Source organism: Pagrus major, chromosome 4 (genome assembly GCF_040436345.1).
Source record: "Pagrus major chromosome 4, Pma_NU_1.0".
NCBI classification, from domain to species: domain Eukaryota; kingdom Metazoa; phylum Chordata; class Actinopteri; order Spariformes; family Sparidae; genus Pagrus; species Pagrus major.
The window spans coordinates 8082348-8108793 of record NC_133218.1 but is presented as its reverse complement, the minus strand read 5'-3'; the positions used below and the strand labels follow the sequence as shown (position 1 = coordinate 8108793).

At 42.1% G+C, this 26446-nt stretch overlaps 5 protein-coding genes across 5 annotated transcripts; 4 read left to right on the top strand and 1 right to left on the bottom strand.

The window, feature by feature from the left end:
- Window positions 1–1610: 1610 nt before the first annotated feature.
- LOC140994686 (high choriolytic enzyme 1-like) lies at window positions 1611–2402 on the top strand. The gene has a single exon (XM_073464430.1). It carries the CDS (start codon window positions 1611–1613, stop codon window positions 2400–2402), a length of 792 nt encoding a protein of 263 aa, XP_073320531.1.
- A 3730-nt stretch (window positions 2403–6132) lies between these two features.
- On the top strand, window positions 6133–8276 carry LOC140995083 (uncharacterized). Its single transcript, XM_073464996.1, has 4 exons — window positions 6133–6364; window positions 6982–7034; window positions 7244–7600; window positions 7788–8276. Exons 2-4 carry the CDS (start codon window positions 6989–6991, stop codon window positions 7991–7993), a joined length of 609 nt encoding a protein of 202 aa, XP_073321097.1. The 5' UTR covers window positions 6133–6364; window positions 6982–6988; the 3' UTR covers window positions 7994–8276.
- Window positions 8277–9765: 1489 nt separating this feature from the next.
- LOC140994691 (high choriolytic enzyme 1-like) lies at window positions 9766–10557 on the top strand. Its single transcript, XM_073464435.1, has one exon. It carries the CDS (start codon window positions 9766–9768, stop codon window positions 10555–10557), a length of 792 nt encoding a protein of 263 aa, XP_073320536.1.
- A 6407-nt stretch (window positions 10558–16964) lies between these two features.
- Window positions 16965–17759, top strand: LOC140994695 (high choriolytic enzyme 1-like). Its single transcript, XM_073464438.1, has one exon. It carries the CDS (start codon window positions 16965–16967, stop codon window positions 17757–17759), a length of 795 nt encoding a protein of 264 aa, XP_073320539.1.
- Window positions 17760–20443: 2684 nt separating this feature from the next.
- Window positions 20444–25680, bottom strand: LOC140995199 (lactoylglutathione lyase-like). The gene is made up of 6 exons (XM_073465164.1): window positions 25536–25680; window positions 22414–22496; window positions 22071–22211; window positions 21783–21850; window positions 21085–21174; window positions 20444–20885 (listed from the first exon to the last, which is right to left on the bottom strand). The coding sequence occupies exons 1-6, from the start codon at window positions 25602–25604 to the stop codon at window positions 20794–20796; spliced, it is 543 nt and encodes a 180-aa protein (XP_073321265.1). The 5' UTR covers window positions 25605–25680; the 3' UTR covers window positions 20444–20793.
- Between the last annotated feature and the right edge of the window lie 766 nt (window positions 25681–26446).

The window sequence follows — 26446 nt, the reverse complement described above, 5'->3', positions numbered from 1 at the left end:
TATCAGCACATGAACTCTCCAAAAAGTGACATAACGCTTCGACAGTACTACGAGAGTGCAGGGAGAGATTTAAATGACCAACAGATGATATGAGCTGTCTAAAGATTAATGAAGAGGATTAGATAAGTTTACACTTCTTCTTACTCTTCCTGTTTATGAAGCATTCTATTGTTTGTTAATAGTTAAATTATTATTTAGTAAATTTTAATTCACTATAACTTTACCATTTAATCATGCTCATTATAAAGTGTAACCATGCATTCATTTTAAGTGGTCTCAGTGAGGGAATCAAACCCCAAACTCTCCAGAGATAGAGCCACCCTCAACATGACCTGTGGGTAGTTCAAAGGAATAGTTTGACATTTTGGGAAATACTCTTACCTGCTTTTCTTGCCAAGAGTTAAATGAGAAGATTGATATCACTCTCACATCTGTAAAATAAATATCAAACCATATTCAGAGGCCAGTTAGCCTAGCTTAGCACAAAGACTGGATATAGGGGGAGACAGCTAGCCTGGCTCTTAACAGATTCAACAAACAAGACATAATGTTTAAATCTGAGAACTTTGGAGGAGCTGGTAGGCCCATCATGTTACCTTGAGACAGACCCAGGTTAGCTGGTTTCCACTAATTCCAGTCCTTATGCGAAGCTAAGCTAACCAGCTGCTGGCTATAGCTTCATTTTTAACATATTGGCTTTTGTCAAGAAAACCAATAAGCAAACTTCCCAAAATATGACATTACTCTCTACTCTGTTAAAGGGTAAGTGTTCAAAGTGTGTTGAATGGTTTTGGGGAGTACTACTGCATATGTGAAAACAGTAGTATAAAACATTTTGTAGCTCCAGAGGAAGCTGCATGTAAAATGATAAATGACCTCCAGTGATGTCACTGAGTGGCTAAGTTGCATTGTGGGTAATGTAGACGGCAGGTTTGAAAAGCAGACCACTGATCTGGATTGCACTCCTATAACAATGTTGTGTCATTATGGACAGTTTATAAACAAATAATCAAAATCAACACAGTCCAACCAGAGATATCACCTTTTTCATTCCCCACATTCCAACCTAAGTTTGTAACTTCATCAGTCCAGTAACGGATCAGTGGGGAAAAAGGCAAATATTACTGCAAGTGTTCATATGGTGTTCGTATCTGTTCACAACATTTTTAACTGTTCATGTATTAGTTTGTATCCCAACTATTTAATTATACACACAAATAAATGGCATGGAACAACTACAAGAGGAGCTTTCAAAGAGACAATGATATATATTATTCTGTTTGAATTAAGGTTAGTTTGACAGAGATGATGTGACGTCTTGTTGGTTGAAGACCTTGTAATGTGTTTATCTTGACAGAAGCTGTGTTCATCCATCTAATGAGCAGAGATAACAAACCATGTTTAAAAAGTAGGTTTGTCTGTGGAGTCCTCCCCTCAGAGGTTTATTTAGGCCTAGCAGTGAGGACCCCAACCCATAATCCTCCTGCAGACACACCTGTAGAGGAGAGTATAAAGAGCCTGGACTGAACTGAGTCACACATCAAGCTTCACAGAGTCTCTCCACAGCAGCTCTCCACAGAAGCTCCACAGCCTCCAGACCGACCCTGAAGATGACTCCCTCTGCCAGCCTGCTGCTGCTGCTCCTGCTCGGCCTCTGTCAGGCACATCCTCTCCAGGAGGAAGGAGGCCAAGAAGAAGAAGAAGTCCCAGACACCATGGACATCACCACCAGGATTCTGACCTCCAACAACGCCACCGATGAGTTCCTGCTGGAAGGAGACCTGCTGGCTCCCACAACCAGAAATGCCATGACGTGCTGGTACCAGAGCTGCCAGTGGAGGAAAGCTTCCAACGGCATGGTGATGATCCCCTTCACCATGAGCGGTGAGTTCAGCGGCTGGGAGAGGCAGAAGATCGACAACGCCATGAAGGCCTTCCACAGCAGTACCTGCATCCGCTTCGTCCCCCGTCAGAACGAGTACGACTACATCAGCGTGGAGAACAAAGGCGGATGTTTCTCCGCTCTGGGCAGAACGGGAGGCAGACAGGTGCTCTCTCTCAACAGGCAGGGCTGCCTCTACCACGGCATCATCCAGCACGAGATCAACCACGCTCTGGGCTTCCAGCACGAACAGACCAGGAGCGACCGCGACTACTACGTCAGGATCAACTGGGAGAACATCGACCCCAACATGGCCTACAACTTCTACAAGCAGAACACCAACAACCTGAACACCCCCTACGACTACTCCTCCATCATGCACTATGGAAGAACAGCCTTCTCCATCCAGCACGGCAGGGACTCCATCACCCCCATCCCCAACGCCAACACGCAGATCGGCCAGAGGCAGGGCATGTCCTACTGGGACATCATGAGGATCAACCTGCTCTACGGCTGCTGATAATAATGCTGATACTGGCCAAACAGCTTCCTGGTACATGTGTGCAGTCATTGTTCAAACTCATTACATACTGTACAGGTACAATAATAAAAGCAACACACCTGTACGATCACGGTGACCTCAGCCGCTGGAGGAATGGACACTTCTCAAAGAGCACCCTAACCCTCTGTCATCTGCAACAGATAAAACATGATGCTACCACTTTCTAATATGTCACCTTTACAGAGTGTTGATGAGTTGTAACCTGTGGCTTTATAAATGATTAATCAATATATTTGACCACTTGACCCCTGACCTTGTGGCTGCGAGGCATTTGGAAGACAACCTGTTTATTAAAGTGTCCATCCGCTCAAATATTGTTTTGCTTATTGTGACTTATTTTTGGCCAATCAAGGGTTTAAGTATGCAACTTGCACAAAACCACCAGTGCACAAACAAAATCATATCAGACACAAAATATTATTCAAAGCAGAATATCTTACATGTGTTCAAACATGTCTGGAGTAGATGTTAAACATTAATATCTTCATATTTGATGCATTTTTGTTTGTTTTTTGTTTTATTGGTTTACACACAAATAATACAAATTAATATTCACATGAGCAACACAACAAGTGATGGAGACGTGCAACAAACCCTCAGAGGTGCATGAGCTGGGCACTCTCCACTGTAAAGACCATATTAGTCCAATAAAACAAATTATTAAAAGGATGGGAAAGACATCAACTTTTAATTTGCGGCGCACCTCCAGCATGTGGCGCTCTAGGTGACCGCCTGGATGTCCTGTGTCAAGAGCCGGCCCTGATTAGTCCACACTGCAGCTGCAGGTCTGTTTCGTCACTAAATGCCACCTGAGCGTGCTCCCTGATGACGTCATGTCAGTCAAAGCCCAAACCCTCTATGACGCAGAGCTCTCTCGCCGGGTGCGGTGGCGCGCGCCTGTAATCCAAGCTCCCGGGAGGCTGAGGCTGGAGGATCGTTTGAGCTCAGGACCTCTGAGCTGCAGCGGACTGTGTCGAGCGGGTGTCCGCACTAAGTTCGGTATCGATATGGTGCTCCTGGGGGAGCCCGGGACCACCAGGTCGTCTAAGGAGGGGTGCACCGGCCCAGGTCGGAGACGGAGCAGGTCAAAGCCCCCGTGCCGCTCAGTAGTGGGATCGCGCCTGTGAATAGACGCTGTAGTGCAGCCTGAGTAACACAGCGGGACCCAGTCTTTATACACTCCTTCTACTGTTCAACACACACACACGCTCAACAACAACCTCTGTATATGTTACAACAGCTTCATCACTGCTCATTTAGCTTCTTGTTTCCATCAAAAACCTCCACAAACCAGCTGTGTTTGTTTGTCCTACAGCGCCTCCACCTGGAGGAGAGGAGCAGTGACCATCAGTCACACCATCACTGTCACACCACACATGCACTCAACTAACAGGGTCTTCTCTCAGTGTTATAGTGATTAAATAGTGTGAAAGCAACATCATGTCTCTGCTTTACCTTCAAATAACAGCTACAAACTCACTTTGATGCTACTCTGACTTCTAACAGGATGAACCCTCTGGGATTTCAAACAGTCTGTAAGGGAAATTGTCCTTGTTGAAGTTTGAAAGTTGCTCATTCTCTGAAGAGTTTCAGACTGGCTGTGATGAATCAGATCTCTTTCAGAGAGAAGAACCACAGAGTGTCTGGACTTCTATACAACAGCAGAACAGTGGTTACATACTTTATGACAGTTGTTCACAATCCTTCCCCAAAACAATGATCCTCTGATGTTTGTGTTGATGGTGTCTTCCAGTGGTCCTGTCGTCCTCTCTACCTTCCTGTCAACACCTCAGGTGAAGAGGATCTCCTCTCACATCCTGTTATGTTCTGATCCATACATTGATACCTGAATCCAAAACCGTTTCATTCCCACAAGACGCCAAAGTTTTATTTTCATCACAAATCTTCAAATGAATCAATAATATTTAGACTTTATTTCTTCTTGATTTTAAACAGCGACCTGCCTTCTTCTGTCTGGTTTGTATATTATAGGACTTCTGTATTTGGATGTCAGAACTTTTGAGGTCAGATTCCTGTTTGAAGCTTCGAGGGCTTTTCTGGGTCTCACCTGCACATTCTGCTTTTTGTTCTTGCTGTGTTTCTGCTGCTTTGTTTTACTGTGCAAATAAACAAATACAATTTATACCTAATAAATCCATCAGAAAACGTTGGACGTTGGTTCCCGACCTCTGCCATAAAACCAAGTCACCAACCAAGTTATATATTAACATTTATTACATATAATCAAACATCACAACAGAACAAACATCAGTCTAACTTTGATCCAAACATGTTTTTAATGATTTGTTTGCTGTGATGTTCAAACTTCTAACAAGTTTCTGTAACTTGTTTCTCAAACTGCACTGAAACAAGCTTTACTCCATACCAGCACTTTTATCTGCTGACATTGACTTTATTGCATATTATTCTAAGTACACTGTAGTGGTCAGTGTTTGTATACATTTCATATTTAATACAGTGATCATACTTGTATATGTGAATGTGTCTGACAGCAGACAGCCCCTTGAAACTGGAGTCAGTGAACATCAGGTCTCATCATGTTGTACTGCAGCTGTCAGGTCAAAGTGCAGATTGATTGAAAAGGATCCACAGCATTATGACTCAACTTAACTGAAACATTAATAACAAGCAGTCCACCAGCATTAACACATTAAACACTGTTTAAAACTTATCATTCACCTATTTTTGCAATCATTTGTGTCAATCTATATTTTGTGGGTGTAAAACATCAGAACTCTGAAATTTCACATTTGAACTTTTGTTCACGTTTGTATTTGTCTTTGTATGTATTGTTTTTAAATGATCTCTCAAACTGAACTGAATATTTCATCTTCTGCAAAACACTTCTGACTCTGTGAAGCACTTTCTAACTTTGTGTTTAAACATGAAATGTGATTGTTTTATACCATGCTAAAATAAACATTTTACTGTCAAACACCTGTGTGTCTTGTGAAAAACCCTCTTTTTTCTTAATATTTGATAAATGTTATTTTTCTTTAACCATCTTCAGTCTTGAGGAACTTTTTCAACTCATTTTAACATTTGACATCTGAATGTTATATTCATGTGTAATAATGAAGTTGGTGAATGAGTCTAATCCAGGAGAAGGATGCATTTCTTTTGAAGATAATCATTTCTCAGTTTTTGTTGTTCTTGATCAGTTTTAAGACTCAGAAGAAACTTAAAACACTTTGTGAAACGCTGTCTGCAACAGATTCTTAAATACTTGTGCCTTCTTGTTAATTGTTCTATTATAATGGTTAAAACTGTATAAAGCATTATTTTAGTGCTGTGTCTCCAAACATTACTGATGTTAACGTCCCACAGCTCACACACTGCAGCTGCTGTAGAGTCAGTATTAACATGGTCCTCATGTAATAGGTTAAATAAAATCATCTAGTTACATTTAAACAAAGAAAACTTCAGATCAAACTTCTTTCCATCAGGGGAAAAGTCGAGTGTTTCCCATCATGCACTGTGTTCTGTGGAGAGAACAGAAACATCTGCAGCTGTCTTTATGATTTAATTCTGCTGCTTCAAACACATATCGATATATACGAGATAAAACTTGGAAGCAAACAATATAGACAACTTTGGTTTCACTCTGAAGCTGTGCAGGAAACTTTGAACCAGAACACAGCCTGCTAGTCAGACCGTTATTGTTACGAAGACCGCTGTCGAAGAACAGGAAACCTTAACCGAAAGTGTGTGGTTTTTATGTCAATTTTCTAAACAGAGCACTACATTCTCTGTGACACCCACTGCAAAAACCAGTCGTGAGCCGGATTGGGGTGGAGTATATGTGATAGATCAAACGCTCTGTAGCACAGATGATTATACTCTGTCCGGTTTTTACAACCTTGTTCTCAAACCAGCGGAGATTTCAGCAGCTCGTATGTGTAAGTAATCTTGTTTGTTGTCAGATTGGTCAGTCAGCTGTATGAGGGGCATTCTACCAGAAACATCATTTCCACTTTTATAAATCTTGTGTGTGATCAGATTTTATTGATGAAACAGAGTCAGTGTTGATATTTACCTCCACCTTCATCTGCATTAACACAAACATCAGCTTGTTTGTGTTTATTTGCAGTGGTTTTCTCATGACTTTATATGGAGACACTGTTTATATGTATTTCTAATGTATCAGTGTTACAACATGGACAACATGTCACCAGATACACAACTTTCATCTGTCTGTAGCAGCAGCACTAGTTCTGCAGGGTTTTCATGTGGCAGCTAGATGTTGTTGTTTGCAGCTGAATCCACATGTTGTCATGTTTCCTGCTGATGGTGGACAGTTCAACCACTGATGTCATCTTGTGTCACAAGTACAATACAGCAGCTTAGCGTTAGCATCAAGACTGTGTCCAGTCAGGAAGTCCTCGTGTGTAATGAGCAGGATAATAAAGACAAAGCAGTATTGTAAAGACTGAAGACAGACTGTAGGTGTTTGTTGTGGTACATGTGAGGACTGAACTGTGATCACATGACTCTTCACCTCTGTCTCCTCTCACAGGGAGAAGATGATCTGCAGGATCCCGCTGCTCATCAGCCTCAACTGTATCTGTGGTTAGTTTACACCTTCACTTTATTACACTGTGATTCAATGGATCAGTTAAAGCAGCCACATGTGAGCAAACAGTTGATGTTGATGAGCCTCTGCAGCTCTGAGACGTCACTAAACTGTCCACAGAAACGTGTAGATGGAGTTTAAAGGCTGCCATGTTAAAGTTGTCAGTGTGTCTGCTGCTCACTTTCCCTCTCTGTCTCCTCAACAGGAACATTTGTAAATGTGGCACAGACCTCCTATCAGGCAGAGGAGAACCACAACATCACACTGGAATGGATGTTCACAACCACAACTGACACTTCCCCCAACTCCCTTTATATCTTCTGTCAGCTGATAACTGATCACACAGCCCCAGTCCTGTTTGAACTACATGAAGGTGTTGAGGTCCCAGAGTCTCGGGATCAACAGTTTGCAGGACGAGTCCAGTGGGACAAAGATGTCCTCAGAGACGGACGACTCAGACTTCATGTGTCCAGCCTCAGGACTGAGGACTCAGGCCAGTACCTGTGTGAAGTGATGACAAACTCTGGTGTGAACTCCAGTGATTGTCGGCTCAACGTCTGTGGTAAGTTGTTTGAGTAGAAGTCAGTAGAACTTTATTAACAGGTTCAATTCAGCAGCTTTTTTGGATCAATAAGAACCTGAAGAAAAGTATTGAGGACGACCACAATCCACAACCCTTCACTTCATTCTCACAGTATCTGAGAAATATGTCACAACTTCAGCTGTTCTGTTGTTTGGTCTCTTTACAGCAGCGAGGGATCAGCCCGAACCTGAGAGACCGAACACAGACACACCTGAGAGACCAAACACAGCAAGTCGAGGAAGGATCGGCCTCTACTGTGGACTGGGGCTGACAGCAGCAGTGGTGGTTGTGGTGTTTGTTAGTTATTTATTTATTCACTGTCAGTCTGATGAGTCCAGTGGAGGATTTACATTAAGTTACAGCTCAGCATGATCAGAGGAAACAGTTTGATCAACAACTTAATGAGACCGTTAAGAGTCATAAGACTCAGAGGGAACAACTGATGAACAACAATAATGGAGCTTTATTGATTATTTTGACAGGATGTCTCATCAAACTATCACTTATTAGTGTACAAGTTTACTTGTTCTCATGTGTTGTATGATGTTACAGGACACACAGGAAGTGATGTCTTTATTTATTTTATCTTAATCTTTGCCTTCAGATGAACATTGTTACAATGCACTGCCTTTACCTGATGTTCTGTTTATAATGTGAACAAACTAAATAAATACATTAATATGAGAGAAGCTGTTTCTATTAACACGGTCATCATTTAATACATCAAATAAATTCATCTAGTTACATTTAATCAAACTTTTCTCCATCAGGGGAAAGGTTTAGTTTTTCCCATCATGCACTGTGTTCTGTGGAGAGAAGAGAAACATCTGCAGCTGTCTTTATGATTTAATTCTGATGCTTCAAACACATATCGATATATACGAGAGAAAGCTGGGAAGCAAACAACATAAACAACTGTGGCTTCACTCTGAAGCTACCTGTCAGGTAGTCAGAACAGTGTGACTCCAGAATTGTTAACATAAGTTGGTCGGCAGTCAAGTCAGCAAACTTTACAGTCAGGACTGTGAGGCTGAATGACACAGTGATGTAATTAGACCAGTCTCTGCAGGTAAGTAGGAGATAACAAGCAAAAGACTGGTGTAAACAAAGGGAGTCCACTAAGCCTTGCAGGAAAATAAGTTTAATCTAGCAGATCATGACTTGTTACCTTTTCTGATAATGTTCAGGCCTTAAGTTTAAATCTATTATAATTTGTTTCAGATATTCTGTCAATGCAATTTGTAAACTTTGATTTAGTCATTCTGTTCTGTACATGCCACATCTATTGCATGTCTGTCCGTCCTGGGAGAGGGATCCCTCCTGCCACTGTCAGGTCCTGAGCAACTGCTACACCCTCTGCCTGCAACCACCTCCTCCATCATCATCATATTCTGACAGACAGCTGCAATCAGAACCAGTAGCAAGAAATGTTATATTTTGTTGTAAACAAATGTGGATTTGTATTATCTGACTAGAACTACCTTGAGACAGAGCCAGGTTAGCTGTTTTCCACTAATTCCAGTCCTTATGCTAAGCTAAGCTAACCAGCTGCTGGCTATAACCAGAGATATCACCTTTTTCATTCCACACATTCCAACCTAAGTTTGTAACTTCATCAGTCCAGTAACGGATCAGTGGGGAAAAAAGCAAATATTACTGCAAGTGTTCAGATGGTGTTCATATCTGTTCACCACATTTTTACCTGTTCATGTATTAGTTTGCATCCCAACTATTTAATTATACACACACAAATAAATGGCATGGAACAACTACAAGAGGAGCTTTCAAAGAGACAATGATATATATTATTCTGTTTGAATTAAGGTTAGTTTGACAGAGATGATGTGACGTCTTGTTGGTTGAAGACCTTGTAATGTGTTTATCTTGACAGAAGCTGTGTTCATCCATCTAATGAGCAGAGATAACAAACCATGTTTAAAAAGTAGGTTTGTCTGCGGAGTCCTCCCCTCAGAGGTTTATTTAGGCCTAGCAGTGAGGACCCCAACCCATAATCCTCCTGCAGACACACCTGTAGAGGAGAGTATAAAGAGCCTGGACTGAACTGAGTCACACATCAAGCTTCACAGAGTCTCTCCACAGCAGCTCTCCACAGAAGCTCCACAGCCTCCAGACCGACCCTGAAGATGACTCCCTCTGCCAGCCTGCTGCTGCTGCTCCTGCTCGGCCTCTGTCAGGCACATCCTCTCCAGGAGGAAGGAGGCCAAGAAGAAGAAGAAGTCCCAGACACCATGGACATCACCACCAGGATTCTGACCTCCAACAACGCCACCGATGAGTTCCTGCTGGAAGGAGACCTGCTGGCTCCCACAACCAGAAACGCCATGACGTGCTGGTACCAGAGCTGCCAGTGGAGGAAAGCTTCCAACGGCATGGTGATGATCCCCTTCACCATGAGCGGTGAGTTCAGCGGCTGGGAGAGGCAGAAGATCGACAACGCCATGAAGGCCTTCCACAGCAGTACCTGCATCCGCTTCGTCCCCCGTCAGAACGAGTACGACTACATCAGCGTGGAGAACAAAGGCGGATGTTTCTCCGCTCTGGGCAGAACGGGAGGCAGACAGGTGCTCTCTCTCAACAGGCAGGGCTGCCTCTACCACGGCATCATCCAGCACGAGATCAACCACGCTCTGGGCTTCCAGCACGAACAGACCAGGAGCGACCGCGACTACTACGTCAGGATCAACTGGGAGAACATCGACCCCAACATGGCCTACAACTTCTACAAGCAGAACACCAACAACCTGAACACCCCCTACGACTACTCCTCCATCATGCACTATGGAAGAACAGCCTTCTCCATCCAGCACGGCAGGGACTCCATCACCCCCATCCCCAACGCCAACGCGCAGATCGGCCAGAGGCAGGGCATGTCCTACTGGGACATCATGAGGATCAACCTGCTCTACGGCTGCTGATAATAATGCTGATACTGGCCAAACAGCTTCCTGGTACATGTGTGCAGTCATTGTTCAAACTCATTACATACTGTACAGGTACAATAATAAAAGCAACACACCTGTACGATCACGGTGACCTCAGCCGCTGGAGGAATGGACACTTCTCAAAGAGCCACCGCTCTGTCATCTGCAACAGATACAACATGATGCTACCACTTTCTAATATGTCACCTTTACAGAGTGTTGATGAGTTGTAACCTGTGGCTTTATAAATGATTAATCAATATATTTGACCACTTGACCCCTGACCTTGTGGCTGCGAGGCATTTGGAAGACAACCTGTTTATTAAAGTGTCCATCCGCTCAAATATTGTTTTGCTTATTGTGACTTATTTTTGGCCAATCAAGGGTTTAAGTATGCAACTTGCACAAAACCACCAGTGCAAAAACAAAATCATATCAGACACAAAATATTATTCAAAGCAGAATATCTTACATGTGTTCAAACATGTCTGGAGTAGATGTTAAACATTAATATTTTCATATTTGATGCATTTTTGTTTGTTTTTTGTTTTATTGGTTTACACACAAATAATACAAATTAATATTCACATGAGCAACACAACAAGTGATGGAGAGGTGCAACAAACCCTCAGAGGTGCTTGAGCTGGGCACTCTCCACTGCAAAGACCATATTAGTCCAATAAAACAAATTATTAAAAGGATGGGAAAGACATCAACTTTTAATTCGCGGCGCCCCTCCAGCATGTGGCGCTCTAGGTGACCGCCTGTATGTCCTGTGCCAAGAGCCGGCCCTGATTGTCTCTGTGTCTGTCCTGTAAAATGTTTTGTGAGTCCACATTGCAGCTGCAGGTCTGTTTCGTCACTAAATGCCACCTGAGCGTGCTCCCTGATGACGTCACGTCGGTCAAAGCCCAAACCCTCTATGACGCAGAGCTCTCTCGCCGGGTGCGGTGGCGCGCGCCTGTAATCCAAGCTCCCGGGAGGCTGAGGCTGGAGGATCGTTTGAGCTCAGGACCTCTGAGCTGCAGCGGACTGTGTCGAGCGGGTGTCCGCACTAAGTTCGGTATCGATATGGTGCTCCTGGGGGAGCCCGGGACCACCAGGTCGTCTAAGGAGGGGTGCACCGGCCCAGGTCGGAGACGGAGCAGGTCAAAGCCCCCGTGCCGCTCAGTGGTGGGATCGCGCCTGTGAATAGACGCTGTAGTGCAGCCTGAGTAACACAGCGGGACCCAGTCTTTATACACTCTTTCTACTGTTCAACACACACACACACGCTCAACAACAACCTCTGTATATGTTACAACAGCTTCATCACTGCTCATTTAGCTTCTTGTTTCCATCAAAAACCTCCACAAACCAGCTGTTTGTTTGTCCTACAGCGCCTCCACCTGGAGGAGAGGAGCAGTGACCATCAGTCACACCATCACTGTGACACCACACATACACTCAACTAACAGGGTCTTCTCTCAGTGTTAAAGTGATTAAATAGTGTGAAAGCAACATCATGTCTCTGCTTTACCTTCAAATAACAGCTACAAAATCACGTTGATGCTACTCTGACTTCTAACAGGATGAACCCTCTGGGATTTCAAACAGTCTGTAAGGGAAATTGTCCTTGTTGAAGTTTGAAAGTTGCTCATTCTCTGAAGAGTTTCAGACTGGCTGTGATGAATCAGATCTCTTTCAGAGAGAAGAACCACAGAGTGTCTGGACTTCTATACAACAGCAGAACAGTGGTTACATACTTTATGACAGTTGTTCATAATCCTTCCCCAAAACAATGATCCTCTGATGTTTGTGTTGATGGTGTCTTCCAGTGGTCCTGTCGTCCTCTCTACCTTCCTGTCAACACCTCAGGTGAAGAGGATCTCCTCTCACAAGTTTTATTTTCATCACAAATCTTCAAATGAATCAATAATATTGAGACTTTATTTCTTCTTGATTTTAAACAGCGACCTGCCTTCTTCTGTCTGGTTTTATATTATAGGACTTCTGTATTTGGATGTCAGAACTTTTGAGGTCAGATTCCTGTTTGAAGCTTCGAGGGCTTTTCTGGGTCTCACCTGCACAGTCTGCTTTTTGTTCTTGCTGTGTTTCCGCTGCTTTGTTTTACTGTGCAAATAAAGAAATACAATTAATACCTAATAAATCCATCAGAAAACGTTGGACGTTGGTTCCCGACCTCTGCCACAAAACCAAGTGACCAACCAAGTTATATATTAACATTTATTACATATAATCAAACATCACAACAGAACAAACATCAGTCTAACTTTGATCCAAACATGTTTTTAATGATTTGTTTGCTGTGATGTTTAAACTTCTAACAAGTTTCTGTAACTTGTTTCTCAAACTGCACTGAAACAAGCTTTACTCCATACCAGCACTTTTATCTGCTGACATTGACTTTATTGCATATTATTCTAAGTACACTGTAGTGGTCAGTGTTTGTATACATTTCATATTTAATACAGTGATCATACATGTATATGTGAATGTGTCTGACAGCAGACAGCCCCTTGAAACTGGAGTCAGTGAACGTCAGGTCTCATCATGTTGTACTGCAGCTGTCAGGTCAAAGTGCAGATTGATTGAAAGGATCCAAAGCATTATGACTCAACTTAACTGAAACATTAATAACAAGCAGTCCACCAGCATTAACACATTAAACACTGTTTAAAACTTATCATTCACCTATTTTTGCAATCATTTGTGTGAATCTATATTTTGTGGGTATAAAACATCAGAACTCTGAAATTTCACATTTGAACTTTTGTTCACGTTTGTATTTGTCTTTGTATGTATTGTTTTTAAATGATCTCTCAAACCGAACTGAATATTTTATCTTCTGCAAAACACTTCTGACTCTGTGAAGCACTTTCTAACTTTGTGTTTAAACATGAAATGTGATTGTTTTATACCATGCTAAAATAAACATTTTACTGTCAAACTCCTGTGTGTCTTGTGAAAAACCCTCTTTTTTCTTAATATTTGATAAATGTTATTTTTCTTTAAACATCTTCAGTCTTGAGGGACTTTTTCAACTCATTTTAACATTTGACATCTGAATGTTATATTCATGTGTAATAATGAAGTTGGTGAATGAGTCTAATCCAGGAGAAGGATGCATTTCTTTTGAAGATAATCATTTCTCAGTTTTTGTTGTGCTTGATCAGTTTTAAGACTGAAGAAAACTTCAGCTCAAACTTCTTTCCATCAGGGGAAAAGTCGAGTGTTTCCCATCATGCACTGTGTTCTGTGGAGAGAAGAGAAACATCTGCAGCTGTCTTCATGATTTCATTCTGCTGCTTCAAACACATATCGATATATACGAGAGAAAACTTGGAAGCAAACAATATAGACAACTTTGGTTTCACTCTGAAGCTGTGCAGGAAACTTTGAACCAGAACACAGCCTGCTAGTCAGACCGGTATTGTTGCGAAGACCGCAAACGCAAACGACAGTTTTCTCCTTTTGTGGTTTGAGTTAATGTGCTAAGCAGAGCACCACATCCTCTGTGACATCCACTTCAACCCCGGTCGTGAGCCTGATTGGGTTGGAGTATATGTAGTAAATAAAACGCTCTGTAGCACAGATGACTTTACTCTGTTTGGTCTTTACAACCTCGTTCTCAAACTAGCGGAGATTTCAGCAGCTCGTCTGTGTAAGTAATCTTGTCTGTTGTCAGATTGGTCAGTCAGCTGTATGAGGGACATTCTATCAGAAACATCATTTCCACTTTTATAAATCTTGTGTGTGATCAGATTTTATTGATGAAACTAAACAGAGTCAGTGTTGATATTTACCTCCACCTTCATCTGCATTAACACAAACATCAGCTTGTTTGTGTTTATTTGCAGTGGTTTTCTCATGACTTTATATGGAGACACTGTTTATATGTATTTCTAATGTATCAGTGTTACAACATTGACAACATGTCACCTTGTTCCAGATACACAACTTTCATCTGTCTGTAGCAGCAGCACTAGTTCTGCAGGGTTTTCATGTGGCAGCTAGATGTTGTTGTTTGCAGCTGAATCCACATGTTGTCATGTTTCCTGCTGATGGTGGACAGTTCAACCACTGATGTCATCTTGTGTCACAAGTACAATACAGCAGCTTAGCGTTAGCATCAAGACTGTGTCCAGTCAGGAAGTCCTCGTGTGTAATGAGCAGGATAATAAAGACAAAGCAGTATTGTAAAGACTGAAGACAGACTGTAGGTGTTTGTTGTGGTACATGTGAGGACTGAACTGTGATCACATGACTCTTCACCTCTGTCTCCTCTCACAGGGAGAAGATGATCTGCAGCATCCTGCTGCTCATCAGCCTCAACTGTGTCTGTGGTTAGTTTACACCTTCACTTTATTACACTGTGATTCAATGGATCAGTTAAAGTAGCCCACATGTGAGCGAACAGTTGATGTTGATGAGCCTCTGCAGCTCTGAGACGTCACTAAACTGTCCACAGAAACATGTGTAGATGGAGTTTAAAGGCTGCCATGTTAAAGTTGTCAGTGTGTCTGCTGCTCACTTTCCCTCTCTGTCTCCTCAACAGGAACATTTGTAGTGAATGTGGCACAGACCTCCTATCAGGCAGAGGAGAACCACAACATCACACTGGAATGGATGTTCACAACCACAACTGACACTTCCCCCAACTCCCTTTTTATCTTCTGTGAGCTGATAACTGATCACACAGCCCCAGTCCTGTTTCATCTACATGAAGGTGTTGAGGTCCCAGAGTCTCAGGATCAACAGTTTGCAGGACGAGTCCAGTGGGACAAAGACATCCTCAGAGACGGACGACTCAGACTTCATGTGTCCAGCCTCAGGACTGAGGACTCAGGCCAGTACCTGTGTGAAGTGATGACAAACTCTGGTGTGAACTCCAGTGATTGTCGGCTCAACGTCTCTGGTAAGTTGGTTGAGTAGAAGTCAGTAGAACTTTATTAACAGGTTCAATTCAGCAGCTTTTTGGATCAATAAGAACCTGAAGAAAAGTATTGAGGACGACCACAATCCACAACCCTTCACTTCATTCTCACAGTATCTGAGAAATATGTCACAACTTCAGCTGTTCTGTTGTTTGGTCTCTTTACAGCAGCGCGGGATCAGCCAGAACCTGAGAGACCGAACACAGACACACCTGAGAGACCGAACACAGACACACCTGAGAGACCAAACACAGCAAGTCGAGGAAGGATCGGCCTCTACTGTGGACTGGGGCTGACAGCAGCAGTGGTGGTTGTGGTGTTTGTTAGTTATTTATTTATTCACTGTCAGTCTGATGAGTCCAGTGGAGGATTTACGTTAAGTTACAGCTCAGCATGATCAGAGGAAACAGTTTGATCAACAACTTAATGAGACCGTTAAGAGTCATAAGACTCAGAGGGAACAACTGATGAACAACAATAATGGAACTTTATTGATTATTTTGACAGGATGTCTCATCAAACTATCACTTATTAGTGTACAAGTTTACTTGTTCTCATGTGTTGTATGATGTTACAGGACACACAGGAAGTGATGTCTTTATTTATTTTATCTTAATCTTTGCCTTCAGATGAACATTGTTACAATGCACTGCCTTTACCTGATGTTCTGTTTATAATGTGAACGATCTGTAAATAAATCCATTAATATGAGAGAAGCTGTTTTTATTAACATGGTCATCATTTAATACATCAAATAAATTCATCTAGTTACATTTAAACAAAGAAAACTTCAGATCAAACTTCTTTCCATCAGGGGAAAGGTTTAGTTTTTCCCATCATGCACTGTGTTCTGTGGAGAGAAGAGAAACATCTGCAGCTGTCTTTATGATTTAAATCTGATGCTTCAAACACACATCGATATATACGAGAGAAAGCTGGGAAGCAAACAACATAAACGACTGTGGTTTCACTCTGAAGCTACCTGTCAGGTAGTCAGAACAGTGTGACTGCAGAATTGTTAAGATAAGTGTCTAATAAGCAGACTTCCCAAAATATTACTCTACTCACTACTCTATTAAAGGGTAACAACTACAAGAGGAGCTTTCAAAGAGACAATGATATATATTATTCTGTTTGAATTAAGGTTAGTTTGACAGAGATGATGTGACGTCTTGTTGGTTGAAGACCGTGTAATGTGTTTATCTTGACAGAAGCTGTGTTCATCCATCTAATGAGCAGAGATAACAAACCATGTTTAAAAAGTAGGTTTGTCTGTGGAGTCCTCCCCTCAGAGGTTTATTTAGGCCTAGCAGTGAGGACCCCAACCCATAATCCTCCTGCAGACACACCTGTAGAGGAGAGTATAAAGAGCCTGGACTGAACTGAGTCACACATCAAGCTTCACAGAGTCTCTCCACAGCAGCTCTCCACAGAAGCTCCACAGCCTCCAGACCGACCCTGAAGATGACTCCCTCTGCCAGCCTGCTGCTGCTGCTCCTGCTCGGCCTCTGTCAGGCACATCCTCTCCAGGAGGAAGGAGGCCAAGAAGAAGAAGAAGAAGTCCCAGACACCATGGACATCACCACCAGGATTCTGACCTCCAACAACGCCACCGATGAGTTCCTGCTGGAAGGAGACCTGCTGGCTCCCACAACCAGAAATGCCATGACGTGCTGGTACCAGAGCTGCCAGTGGAGGAAAGCTTCCAACGGCATGGTGATGATCCCCTTCACCATGAGCGGTGAGTTCAGCGGCTGGGAGAGGCAGAAGATCGACAACGCCATGAAGGCCTTCCACAGCAGTACCTGCATCCGCTTCGTCCCCCGTCAGAACGAGTACGACTACATCAGCGTGGAGAACAAAGGCGGATGTTTCTCCGCTCTGGGCAGAACGGGAGGCAGACAGGTGCTCTCTCTCAACAGGCAGGGCTGCCTCTACCACGGCATCATCCAGCACGAGATCAACCACGCTCTGGGCTTCCAGCACGAACAGACCAGGAGCGACCGCGACTACTACGTCAGGATCAACTGGGAGAACATCGACCCCAACATGGCCTACAACTTCTACAAGCAGAACACCAACAACCTGAACACCCCCTACGACTACTCCTCCATCATGCACTATGGAAGAACAGCCTTCTCCATCCAGCACGGCAGGGACTCCATCACCCCCATCCCCAACGCCAACGCGCAGATCGGCCAGAGGCAGGGCATGTCCTACTGGGACATCATGAGGATCAACCTGCTCTACGGCTGCTGATAATAATGCTGATACTGGCCAAACAGCTTCCTGGTACATGTGTGCAGTCATTGTTCAAACTCATTACATACTGTACAGGTACAATAATAAAAGCAACACACCTGTACGATCACGGTGACCTCAGCCTCTGGAGGAATGGACACTTCTCAAAGAGCCACCGCTCTGTCATCTGCAACAGATACAACATGATGCTACCACTTTCTAATATGTCACCTTTACAGAGTGTTGATGAGTTGTAACCTGTGGCTTTATAAATGATTAATCAATATATTTGACCACTTGACCCCTGGACTTGTGGCTGCGAGGCATTTGGAAGACAACCTGTTTATTAAAGTGTCCATCCGCTCAAATATTGTTTTGCTCATTGTGACTTATTTTTGGCCAATCATGGTCAAGTATGCAACTTGCACAATACAACCAGTGCACAGAGAGAGAGAGAGAGAGAGAGAGAGAGAGAGAGAGAGAGAGAATGGACTGTACAGTGAAGCAAGAGACATTTTGTGTCCAGTATTTAAACTTTTCAAATGATAAACATTTGCATAGTCATTCATTTAGGATCTTTTTTTAATGAGGGAGAAGAAGTACATGTCATTTTAAGATTTTTTAAAAAGGTAAAATCATATGACACAAAATATTATTCAAAGCAGAATATCTTACATGTGTTCAAACATGTCTGGAGTAGAAGTTAAACATTAATATCTTCATATTTGACGCATTTCGTTTGTTTTTTATTGGTTTACACACAAGTAATACAAATTAATATTCACATGAGCAACACAACAAGTGATGGAGAGGTGCAACAAACCCTCAGAGGTGCTTGAGCTGGGCACTCTCCACTGCAAAGACCACATTGGTCCATTAAAAAGATTTTTTAATTTGCGGCGCCCCTCCAGCATGTGGCGCTCTAGGTGACCGCCTGGATGTCCTGTAGTTGTCTTCTGCAAAATAGTTGCCATGAAAAATGTTTTGTGAGTCCACACTGCAGCTGCAGGTTTGTTTCGTCACTAAATGCCACCTGAGCGTGCTCCCTGATGACGTCACGTCGGTCAAAGCCCAAACCCTCTATGACGCAGAACTCTCTCGCCGGGTGCGGTGGCGCGCGCCTGTAATCCAAGCTCCCGGGAGGCTGAGGCTGGAGGATCGTTTGAGCTCAGGACCTCTGAGCTGCAGCGGACTGTGTCGAGCGGGTGTCCGCACTAAGTTCGGTATCGATATGGTGCTCCTGGGGGAGCCCGGGACCACCAGGTCGTCTAAGGAGGGGTGCACCGGCCCAGGTCGGAGACGGAGCAGGTCAAAGCCCCCGTGCCGCTCAGTAGTGGGATCGCGCCTGTGAATAGACGCTGTAGTGCAGCCTGAGTAACACAGCGGGACCCAGTCTTTATACACTCTTTCTACTGTTCAACACACACACACACGCTCAACAACAACGTCTGTATATGTTACAACAGCTTCATCACTGCTCATTTAGCTTCTTGTTTCCATCAAAAACCTCCACAAACCAGCTGTTTGTTTGTCCTACAGCGCCTCCACCTGGAGGAGAGGAGCAGTGACCATCAGTCACACCATCACTGTCACACCACACATACACTCAACTAACAGGGTCTTCTGTCAGTCACTCCATGAACTTGGAGAAACTGATGGAGAGGAGAAAACACATACTTTTACTGTCTTTGTCTAATATCTACCTTTCTGTGAGGTGGTGGTTGTTGTTGTTGGTGGTGGTGTGTGTGTGTGTATGTGTGTGTGTGTGATCAGCTCTTTATTGATTCTGAACTGCTCCATTTTTCTGAAACCTTCACTCAACATTGAGTATCATTACTGACTGGTCTTTATTGTTGCTTGTTCCAACATTCATCTTACTCCATTTTATATATTTGTATTTATTTGATGTATTTGCTAGATTCTTCTCTGTTGTATTATAGTTTCTATTTGTTAGACTCATTTTGGAGCTAAACACCAAAGAATCTCACTGATATGATGAATAATGTCTCACTGTCTGTCACACCGCCATGGTTCACTGGGACACTCATACATCACAGTCATTAATGTTATCAGTGACACCCGTCAGGTGTCAGACGGGTCAAAATGTCTGCTGTGAAAAATGATTAGAAAGTGTTTGTAAGTAGGTCAATAAAAACAGTCACGTGTCTCATTTTACAAGAAGTCATCAGGTTGGTACATAGAAATGCTATGAAGTCATCCAGTGGTTCTTCTGCTAGAATGATTAATATTCATGCTGTATTTCCAGCCTCAGGAAATGTTCTTATCGTAGCAACAATCTAGATATTATCATATGCGAGCCAATATGACCCAAAAGCCCAAAATTTACAAAGGACTATTTCAACATTTATTTTGAGTTAAATTCTCCTTTTTTATGCCTTTTCTTTTTTTCACCAATCAAACCAGAATGGTCTCCTTCAAAATTATGTAAACAGCAGAAACAATTGGGTGATGGAGCACTGAAATTTAAAACTTAGAAAAACAAGAGAATAGAGAATAAATTGTTTCAAGTCCTATTTTACAACAAATTATTACTTTATGGCTGAACTGCGGGAAACTACCAGGTCACCTTATTTTTGCTTGCTGTAATCATAATTGGGATCGACTTTCCCACCACATGTCTTGGCCTTGATTACTCGTTACATTGTCTCTCAAAACTTTTAAGAAATCACAAATCCAGCCCATTTGAACGGTGGCTTTCACATTTATTACACAGTAATACCGCTTTAGTTTAGCATCACTTTTTTAAGACATACAAACTGATGATGGTGGACAAACTCAACAGCTACACAAAGTCTTTGAACTCAAGAACTCAGGTATCTAATCTATTTGCTCATCATGTGTCCAATATTAGTCCAGCCCATAGCAGGGCATACTGATTGCCACGGCGCAAGTGTTCCCGCTCCATTTAACCTCAGTTCTCCGGCAGATGTTGCTAATTTCTTCTCTAAACCCAAATGTTCTGCTCTCCCAGTGAAGCAACGGCAGGTCTGGCCTGTATGCAGTGCAGCAGGTAGCATGTTGTCAGAGTTCTTTAGGAGGTAATGGACACCATGTTGTTAGGACTCAGGATCTCAATCCAGTAACCATCAGGGTCCTGAATGAAGGCCAAGCCTTTCATTTTACCTGAAGGAAGAAAATAAGAGAAGGGAGGGCGGAGAACGAATTGTTAATAATGTAATAATTTTAATTATTTTCCGTTTGAGTGTTCTGTATAAGTCGACTGAGAAAAGTAATTGTTGACAAAATGTACTACAAAGTCTGTCAAGTTTGATCTTTCTAACCCTTCTCTGACCTTCATATTCACAAACATTTCACATCTTACCATCATCTGGCTTCTTGACAAATGTGACTCCCTGCTCTTCAAACAGTTTGCAGGCTTCGTAGACGTCAGGAACTGCAATTCCAATATGTCCTGTCAGATGTCAGGAGGAAAAACACAGACCTTTGACTAGAAATCCACACTACCGTTACACATAACCACAGTTTGCTCTTGTGACCTGATACAAACACACACATAAATGCACATATCTTCAGATCGTAGTGAAGAAGTATACAGCATATCCTTGTAAACCGTGGTGCACGGCAGCTAAAGGCCCAGCATGTACGATTTAGTGGCATCTAGCTCTGTAGAAAAATGGTGGTCTGTATTTCAAGTCAGTGCAATCACACATTGTATGACTTCAGACAAGACAATCCTTTTGTTTTGGAACAACAAATTATTTAATTTGCAAATCTCTCTTTCCATTACAATTAAAATTACAGATATGAACGATCCGATAAAATGTTGGTATCAGAATGTTCACAATGTTCAGAGGATCCCATCACATGGCTCCACGCCTCCCTGGCATGCTCTAACTCAGACATCTCTGACCGAGACTTGAATAACAAGGTCCTTGTTGGTACAGACTATATCAATTTCTGCATATGTACCTCTATCAGAACTGAAACAAAGTGGAATGGTGCACCTCTACTTTAAATTTGATTCTATTGGTCAGTTTGTAAACAGGAAAGCAAACTTACCAAAGCCACGTGGATCTGAGTTTCCATTGTGGTAAGACTGGCTCTCATCAGACTCTGAGCCCCAGTTACTGTCAGACAGGAGGGCCGAGAGGGAATACAGACAGAAAGAGGAATGAGAGAAAGACACCGTTTAGAGAGATCAGATCATATTATCCAATTGTAGATTCTCCAGTTATTAACTGTAGAATTGTTGAGACCTGAAATATTTTAGATGGTGGAAGACAGAAAGTAAGTAAAGTAATTTTCTGTCTAAAATGACCAGACTAACTAAAGGGCATAGGTGCCTACTGTGTTAGCTCGATGGTGGCTCTTCTGGAAAAGGTCCAGGCCGTCTTTTCCTTCACATCAGTAGGAATCTCCTTCTTGTCCTCGTAGCCCAAGAAGAAGAGAGAGAAACGCATGGAGGGGAAGTCAAACTTTTGCAGGAGCCTGGAAGATTTTGCACACCAGAGAGAAAACTTCACTTCAGTCAACAAATCCAGCTCATGTATAAGAAACGGTCTCACACACAGCCAAAAACAGCGCCAAAAATGCTTAAGATTCATTGTGTCACTTTTTAGAAATGGACGTGGAAAGTCGAAATAATGAACAATTTAGAGTTTAATGAAATTAAGCCCACTTTCATACTCACGTCATGCCGAGGATTCTGGTGTAGAAATCCAAGGATTTAACAGGATCTTTAACCCGCAGCATAGTCTGCTGCATCATGAAATCCTACAGTACAGAAACAATACCAAAGCTTTATTTATACACAAGTGGTCAGCAGCACTAGGAAGCAAACACAAAGACTACATATCGATGAATGTTTATTATTATAAAAAGAAGAAACAACAATTTTATGGGCTCAAAGTACAAATCAGGATGTGTCGCACCACAGTGAGTTAAATGGAAACACTCCTGGTTCATTTGTAGGTAAGTCACAGTCAGTTAGCCACAGACCCAATAAGTTAGTCAGACACAAACTGTGGACATTCATCAGCCTATACAGAAAAAAATGATAATTTACATAACCAGAGCTTGTATGTTTGCCACGACAGAGAAGAGTGGCCTAGTCATTGGATTTCCTGTGAGCACTTGTACATATCCACCGTATGTGCATGACAATGTATGATGTATACAAGTGCAAAATGTGTCATTTTTTTAAACAAAAAGTGCAAAGATCACTGCTTGAGATGTAGTGTGAAAGGGATATATATGATGTTGAGCCTTGCAGAATAAAGTAGTGTATTATTCTTGTGTAAGAGGGCCCAGTGAAGAGAAGTCTTCACAACACATCTGTTTGCAGGACATAAGAGCTCTATTTTTGTCTGCTGGCTGTACCAACAGAAGAAAATGTGAGGCAAATATGTATCCTGGCACTCACTCGTGAAAAGTGATTTCAGCCAAACTGCACCTGTGTGTGACCAACAGCATGTAACTCAATGATCACCACATCTGTGTGAGATTTGCGCCAGTCAATATTATTATACAAAAACACATCAGTCCTGTTTAGATAAGTTAGATTTATGTTTTACATGCCATGCCAGCGCTAAAGTCTGATGATGTCCTAAATTTACTGCTCCTACGACTAAGACCAATTTCACAAGCCGATTTGTGAGCATTATGAACACACAGAAAGCAAAGACAGTGCAGTATTTAAGCAAAAAGTACTAATACCACTGAAAAGTCCTGCATTCGAAACCAACAAAACGTACTTACAAGTATGTACCATACATCGTGTTTTTGGATTAATATCACTACTGCATTATTGTATATGTTACATTTTACTGCTGTGGAGCTCATTTGATCTACTTTTGATAAGGTCAGTAGTTTAATCTTCATTGTGTCATATTCTTTAAGATCATCATGTTTGTAGCTTTGCTGTCCTGTGAGAGCATTAGATCTCTAGTCAATGCATTTTACAGCTAATCCAAAGGGTTATAAATAGTTTATTTATCTTAAAAATAAACACATTTGGAGATGCATGGTTTACATTGGACGGATCGGGTATGAAATTGTGATCTTAAATGTAAGAACTAACTTAAGCTGTCAGACAAATGTAGTTGACTAACAAGCACAGTATTTGCTTCTGAGATGTAGTGGAGCAGAAGTGTTACATTGCATGAAATGGAAATACTCAAGTAATAAGTACCTCAAATTTGTAATTAAGGACATAAGTGACCACCACTGGCAAATGATGAGAGTATCTTGTTTCACAAAAGGACTGTTGCTCATAAATGTTCTCATTTATAAATGCAGTTTGCATGTTGCAGATTTGGTGGAACTGTGTGTGTCTGTGTGTTTCACAATTGGGACTTATCTCTGTGGCTACTGACGGTTCCCCTTTCCTGTGCCCTTCCTCCAACCATGCCAGGTTTTAACTGTGTAAAAATTAGAGCCTGACTAATACTGGATTATAGGGCCAATGCCTAAATAAGTAAATAAATACACACACACACACACACACACACACACACACACACACACACACACCACATGTTTTACAGCGATCCTTCAAATATGGTTATCAAACACTGGAAAACGAGGCAGAATATTGTGCTGTTTAACAATAAACTTTAGTGTCCAAAACGACATCAGTGCATTGAAACAGTCAATTTTACTTGGAATTTAATCATTAAAATGACCACACATCCTTTTTTCTGCATTACGTTTTGTAAAAACAAAATGTTTTCATATTGGACAAATATACTGTATATATACGCTGATACAGATATATTTTTGATAGGCCAACATCGGTTGACCGATATCTCTGTCAGACTCTAGCAAAATGTAACGCACATCTGCAGAAATTCCTCAAACACACTCCGATGCAGCATAACCCCTTTCTTCAGGACTCCACATGTTTTAAAACATTTACAGTTTTACCATCTTGTAAGTACATTCATCACTTCTGGCAGAGGACTGATGGAATGACACAGAGGCAATGCCTTTAGCCATTATCTGCGAGAATCTGGAAAACTTTGTGCAGACAAACAGCAGAAATCATGCTGCAAGACAGGTTTGAGAGATGTCTATGGACGTCTATCATTAATTCAATTTACATTATTAATCTCAATTTATTACTCAGCAAATGTGAACTTTGACCTGAGAATCTGCTGGAAGTGCCAGAGATCACACATTCTTGAAAGTCTTTCGTAAGGACTTCAAGAAAAAAGAAAGAAAGAAAGACAGCCTTTTAAAAGGGAGAAAAAAATAAAGATGGAAACCTCAGAAGAGCCACAGAGGAGGGATTCCTGGTTCTATGCTTGCGTTAGCCAGCTGGACATGTTAGCTCCAGCAGCTTATGCTTGCACCACTGCCCACATTAGCTGTTTCCAGTCTCGCCTGCTTTCACCACCGCAGCAGAGTGTGTTCAGGTGTGACCGCGCCTACATACCTAACGCTAACTTACCTGCACTTCTTACGTTACTTCTTCTACGCACGCGTTCACTGCACCAAGTTTGGAGTGAGTTTATTTCCACACCAGAAAGTTTGGCTGAGAGTTGGCTAGCTCACACCAGCCTGTAATAAAAAACCACCATGCACTTGATACCTGATATATTTATGTCGCCACACTCGCCACAAGCTTTGGTTAGCATGTTGAACATAAACGAATCACTTGCTATTATGTGACCAGTGCACATTTAGAGAAGAAACGCGTCTCGATAATGGACGCATAGCTTGTTAACCTGCCCGGGAGTCGGTGGCCTGTTGGGTTTGACAGTGTCTGCTAACAGTTTAGTTCAAGTTCAGCAGCCACATTATTCACCTTACCTTTGTGCTCGGGCTTCCATCTTTACAAGCTGCTGCGGCTGCCTCGTCTGACAGACCCTTATCGCTCATTTTTGCCTACAGACAGTACAAAGCAGGACCGCGACTGGGCCGGGTGGACTGACAGGGAGTGGGACTCAACCGAGGGAGTCTTACATGAGACTTCCGGTGCTGGCTTTTCAAAATAAAGGCGCATTGATAATATTTTGAATGTAACTATTTCAAGACAACACTGCTGACCCCTTTACTATTCAGACTGATTTGATGTTGCATATACAATTGCCTGGTTATTAATTTGTGGATTGAATTTCATTAAGCTTTTATGATCTATTTGGAAAAATATTTCAGCAGCAAGAACAGAGAATAAGATATAGGTAGAATAAATCCACTAAAGATGATCATAATAACAAACAGCAATATAAACACAAATAGATTTAATCAGTCTGCCACCATGAGGACGCTTTACTTTCTATGGTGACTGATCAGAATGCCTTCATAAGGCTACCACCAACATCCAGCATCATTAAGGATGTACTGTGATATGCTGCGAATGCTACACTGTGGGTTGAAATCTAAAAATCTAAGCCTGATGGGGCAATTATCTTGACACCAATGGTTGGGCATAATTTGAAGATTAAGATTCAACATCTTACATCCATCCTCAAACACTTCTATATAATTAGGTTAGACTTAAGGGACAAGACCACCATCATTTTATCTGCTTTTTCCTGTTTTCAGACTGTAATTTTGAAATGCATCCACTTCAAAGAATCTTATCAGTTTTCGGAAGTGATTGCTCACGAGGACATGTTGGGAAAAGATGTTTTTGCACCGCACTTTAACCGGAGTGCAAGTAAAACCTCAACACATCCAAAGTTTTATTTTGAAAATAAAGACAGGAAGCCATTTTTTTT